Source organism: Denticeps clupeoides, chromosome 2 (assembly GCF_900700375.1).
Source record: "Denticeps clupeoides chromosome 2, fDenClu1.1, whole genome shotgun sequence".
Taxonomy (NCBI): domain Eukaryota; kingdom Metazoa; phylum Chordata; class Actinopteri; order Clupeiformes; family Denticipitidae; genus Denticeps; species Denticeps clupeoides.
In genome coordinates, this window is record NC_041708.1 from 442,733 (window position 1) to 447,715 (window position 4,983).

General features: G+C 47.8%; 1 protein-coding gene across 3 annotated transcripts; it reads right to left on the reverse strand.

The window, feature by feature from the left end:
• Positions 1-199: 199 nt before the first annotated feature.
• Positions 200-4,937, reverse strand: LOC114775416 (beclin-1-like). 3 transcript variants are annotated; one of them, XM_028966542.1, is made up of 12 exons: positions 4,903-4,937; positions 3,679-3,819; positions 3,535-3,596; positions 3,395-3,453; positions 3,188-3,278; positions 2,193-2,329; positions 1,909-2,103; positions 1,678-1,824; positions 1,457-1,606; positions 1,304-1,364; positions 759-901; positions 200-672 (listed from the first exon to the last, which is right to left on the reverse strand). In XM_028966542.1, exons 2-12 carry the CDS (start codon positions 3,803-3,805, stop codon positions 504-506), a joined length of 1,341 nt encoding a protein of 446 aa, XP_028822375.1. In that variant the 5' UTR covers positions 3,806-3,819; positions 4,903-4,937; the 3' UTR covers positions 200-503. The 3 variants fall into 3 exon arrangements, with proteins under 3 accessions (XP_028822375.1, XP_028822373.1, XP_028822374.1); XM_028966540.1 differs by having other exon boundaries at positions 3,395-3,456; XM_028966541.1 differs by lacking the exon at positions 4,903-4,937 and adding an exon at positions 4,694-4,895 and having other exon boundaries at positions 3,395-3,456.
• Between the last annotated feature and the right edge of the window lie 46 nt (positions 4,938-4,983).

Here is a 4,983-nt window from a genome sequence, read left to right on the forward strand (position 1 = left end):
ATTCGAACCGGCAACCTTCCGATCACGGGTCCACTCCCGTACCCGCTAGGCCACCCCTGAAGAAAGAGAATAATCTTTTTTTTTTTTTTTAACCTATGATCCGCTGTTATCATGAAAATATTGACTATTTTAACGGCCACCTCCTGCCACGCTGTAGAATCCTTAGTGTGAGGAGGAACAAAGTAAAAACACCAGAACATTCTCCGATGCGGCTTCCATGTATTTGCCTGGGCACAGACCAAATATGGATCTCGGAATTCCAACGCTTGCTGTACAGCATATTCCTAAAACTAGAATAGAATATGTATTTTACACAGTGCGGTAATACCATCATGCTTTATACAGAAGGTGTGTGTGTGTTGTTCATTTAAATATCACACCATGAAATAAATGGCTGTCATTTAAGAACAGCAAACAACAACGATTCATTTGCAGAACCGCCGGAGATCGATTCCGATTTCTCGGCCGGGTCCGTGGAAGTCTGTGGATTTTGGACGGCCCGTCTACCGGTTGTAGAACTGGGAGGAGACCCACGCCAGGCCCCATTTCAGGTTGGTGAGCATGAACTTGAGCGCTTTAGTCCACTGCTCCTCGGAGTTGAACTGGGTTTTAATGGAGTAGGAGCCGCCGCTGCCGCCCGTGTCCTCGATCTTCCCCTTGTCCACGTCCATCCTGAATAAAGGGAGCAGGGAGTAGACGCGTTACCAGCGCGAAGACGCGAGCCGCCGCCTGAAATGGCCAGGACGGGCGTCCTCTACCTGTAGGGCAGGCAGAAGCCCGTGTCTCCCTTCTCCACCTCCTCCTTGAACTGCTGCACGCAGTCCAGGAAGGCCACCATGGCGTGGTCAAACTTGTTATCCCAGAAGAAGCGGAGGCCTCCAGAGCAGTAGAGGGGCAGCTCCTGCAGAGGAGACCACGTCCAGCCTCAGTTCACGTTACAGGACAAATTAAACCAGAAATACGATGAACCGAATAACTGATGAACTGGCAGGGTTGAGTAGGCTGGTAGTGGCCTGGTGGGTAACACACTCGACTATGAACCAGAAGTCCCAGGTTCAAACCCCAATTACTACCATCGTGTCCCCGAGCAGGACACTTAACCCAGAGTGTCTCCAGGGGGACTGTCCCTGTAACTACTGACTAAGTCGCTCTGGATAAGGGGGTCTGGTAAATGCTTTAAAATAAAATTAAGTTTAGAGGAGCGGTGTCCGGTGTGATGTGCTGCTAGGCCACATCTGTACCGAGATGTGACAGGGATTCATAATAGTCACCATGAGAACTGGAATCGAAACACAAATCTCACCTTGGATTTATCGGTCAGTGACTCCAGGTAGGAATGGTTGCCGTATGGCACCAGACGGTACCTGCGGAGAAGCACATTGCAAAATAACGTGACCATTGCGCAACCAGCACCTGCTAAAAGGCGCTTGCTCCTGTTGAGGACATGGAGACGTACCTCTGGAAGCGAAGGCCCATCTTGTTAGCGAGAGCGTGCAGCAGCAGGACCGTCTGGCCCCAGGCAGCGTTGATCTCGTTCCAGTCCACAGGGACGCTGGGCAGCCGTCCCAGGCGGAAGTTGTTGATCGTCCCGAACTGGCCGCTGTGCCTGGGGCACAGAGGTTATGAATGAAGGCGGGGCAGTTACCTCTGCACAGCCTACGAACGGCGAGTCTTTACCAGATGTGGAAGGTGGCGTTGAAGACGTTGGTCTTCTTCAGCCGGTCCAGCTGGATCTGACAGTAGCGCATCTGGTTGTCCACACTCTTCAGCTCGTCATCCAGCTCCAACTGCTGCCTTTTAAACTCGCTGTACTCCTTCTGGTACCTGCGCAACAAGCAACAACCTCAATCTCAATCTCCCATAATTCCGCGGCGGCCCGTGGAGAAAGCCGGTCCCCAAGTCACGCACTGCAGCTCCTCCATGTCCAGCTGCTGGGTGTGGCTCCGCGCCTCGGACAGGTCTTTGGCCACGGCCTCCCGCTGGTCCTCGATGGCCTCCAGCGCCTGGATGAGCGACTCCTCTTCCTCCGTCAGCTGCTGCAGCTCCGCCAGCAGCGTGTCCTCCTCTTCCTCCCGCATGTCGGACAGCAGCTCCAGACAGCTCCTGTCAATCATGAGACAGGCTCTGCTCACCACTGTAATTATTGCAGCAGCAAAGTTGGCCTGAAAAAAAGAACTCAAATGGTCACTGACTTGTAGTTCTGACACTCGTTCTCGGTGATGTTGAGCTGTGTGTCTAAATGGTCCAGCAGGGTGTCTGTGCACTCCTCACACAGAGGGTGGTCCACGTCCGTCTGTCCTGACATGATGTCAAACAAATCGCTCGTCACCTAATAGTAATGAAAAGAAGAGATTATTTGTTAAATCAGGTTATCAGAAGATGAACTAGTTACAACTACATAGAAGAATGATTAAAGGTCCCCCATCATGAAAATTTAACATTAATACGAATTCCCCGAACCTGCCGGTGGTCCTGCAGTGGCTAGAAATGGCGATCGGTGTAAAGTGTGTTTGGTTATTCTGCTTCACCGTTCAGAGAGCGGCGGTTCAGACGGTCGGATCTGGAATTTGTCCCCTTATGACGTCATAAGGGGAAAAGTTACCTCCCGCTTCTCATGCTTTTTCCCCGGTGTTTGGATGTAAAAATGAGCACAAATTTATTTTTTTTGTTCAGTCAAGCAAGAGTCCGAAGAACCAGCGGGGTCATTTAATTTTTTCTCAAAAATCGCCGACGCGACTTCCTGTCTGCGCCAAACATTGTGGTTGGTGGACGGTGTTGATGATGTAATTTCCCCCGAATGTCCCCTCAAATTCTATAGGCCTCTCTCCTCCTCATTTAAAGCTACAGACACCGAAACGGCACTTCCTGGGAAATCTCATAGTGGGACTGGATCAGAGTGGCTGTAATTCTGCACCAAGAGACTTCAGATACAGAATTAGGCGACAACAAGTCATGGGACGTTTAATAATGTTTACAGCGTAGCCATAGTTTATAAGGTGAAATTCTACCAAACGTTTTCCATGAGCAATGGTTGTTTTTTCTCTCTCTCATGATTTCTTCTCCAAATTTGGAAGCTAACTTATTTCAGCTAATTTGAAAAAAAGCAGGCAGTGTTGCAAATGTCTGTTTAAAATATCGAACATAAAAAACAGAACAGGTAAATTAATTCAAACTATACTCCTCTGACCTTTAACCTGCGACTCAGGTTTTCCATGGTTCCCCCGTCTGATGCCTCCCCGATCAGAGTGAAACTGTTGGCACTTTCAGTGGACATCATCCTGCAGGACATGAATATAAGATGCATTGTGCAGTATTTAACTAGTTGAAGCGTTTATGACACCTTTATAATTCTGTTCTGTTAATAATATTGGGGCTGCAGGTCTCGGTGTGTTACCGTGCGGGGGGAATGTATTTTCTTGCTATGCCATCGGGTTTGTTCTCCACAAATGTCTCCTGCTGAGAGCAAGCAAAACAGTCAAAATATTTCTGCCGATGCTGAGAGGCAGATTTAATGAAAAATTTGAACTTACTCACCTCTCCACATTCCCCTTCACTGCTCCCTGTCTGTTTGGTTGGCGTTATGGTGACCAGCGGCGCTGAATAAATATCAAAACAGTTCCAGTGAGAAATAATCCAAAACAGCGCTCGTACCTCCGACGGCAGAAGGTTTAATCGTACCGATGAGCTCCTGAATGGTGACCTTGTCCAGCACATTAAACGAGGTGTCCAGCTTGAGGGGCTGGCTGCAGCGCTGACACACGAAGCTCACTTGCATGGTGGTGCTGGAGGACTTGGAAGCCTCCATCGCTGGATAAACCACTGAAGCACACAGACACAGATATCGGATCAAATCCGCTAGGGTCAAGTCACGTCAAGGCACTTTAACAGCAGTTCCACTGCACCAAAGTGCTGTACAGGCATAAAAGGACACACAGATATGCATAATGCATCCGGAAAGCCACCAGCGTTGGGAAGGACTCTACACACCCCTCACACGCACTCTTCACCCTCCTACCATCCGGGAAAAGGTACCGTTCGGGCCCTCACTGCCAGACTGCAACAGCTTCAGGGACTTTCCACTCTGGACTGACACACTCACACACACTTCCACTGTTATATTGTAATATTATCTGTCTGTTATATTATCTATTAATGCACCGTTCCATTTCGCACAGCAGTATTTGCACTATTTTATTTTGCACATTTATTATTCGTTTCACCTGTTTAGTGCGGTCTGTCTCTTTGTTGCCTATATGTTTTTATGTTAAATGTTACTCTTGCACTGCCCGTGTCCCCTGTTTGTACTTTATATCAGTATATAACTGTGTCTAATCTTTCAGATGTTCCATGTACCACCAGGTTCCGGAGAAACTTCACTATGTACCGTCTAACATAAATATAGCTGAAATGACAATAAAGTCAACTTCAAAAAGAGCAAAATACAAGGACGGTAGAAGCTAACAAATTCAGGAATGAATGAATAAATAACAGGGTGCCCGCGTCCATTTATAACAATTATTAACAAATTAATGAACAAAAATGGAATAGTTGTGGTTTTTGAACTTCATGGTGGCTTTGATGATAAAACAAACAGCTTCATTTAAAAGTGAGAGAACACTGTCGTGGAAATGACATCGTGTTAGCCTGCAGAAGAAAAACCGCGACATTTATAAAACGACTGCTCTATACAGACCCTTCTATAAACGTAGATGACTGCTACTCTGCACCGTTGGTAGAAAAAATGTTATGATGTGTCCTTCGTCTCAGCATTAGCTTTGGCCTGTCTTTTTACAAACACGACATTCACACCTGGCAGCATCTTACAACCGTTCAAGAATGATTCGCACGCACAATACGAGCGCCTGCGTTTTACACATTTAATAATGACGGGAAAGCGCTCACCGCAGCCTGCCGTCGCGCACTTCCTGTTTTGATGTTGGGACGGAGATGACGTCACGCAGGCGCATGCGCAGTGGGGCTGAT

Coding starts and splice junctions, on each gene's coding strand:
- LOC114775416 (XM_028966540.1), bottom strand. CDS start 3,805: ATGGAGGCTTCCAAGTCCTCCAGCACCACCATGCAAGTGAGCTTCGTG. Junction 3,457..3,534: donor GTGAAGGGGAATGTGGAGAG/GTGAGTAAGTTC, acceptor GCTTGCTCTCAG/CAGGAGACATTTGTGGAGAA. Junction 3,279..3,394: donor AAATACATTCCCCCCGCACG/GTAACACACCGA, acceptor CATGTCCTGCAG/GATGATGTCCACTGAAAGTG.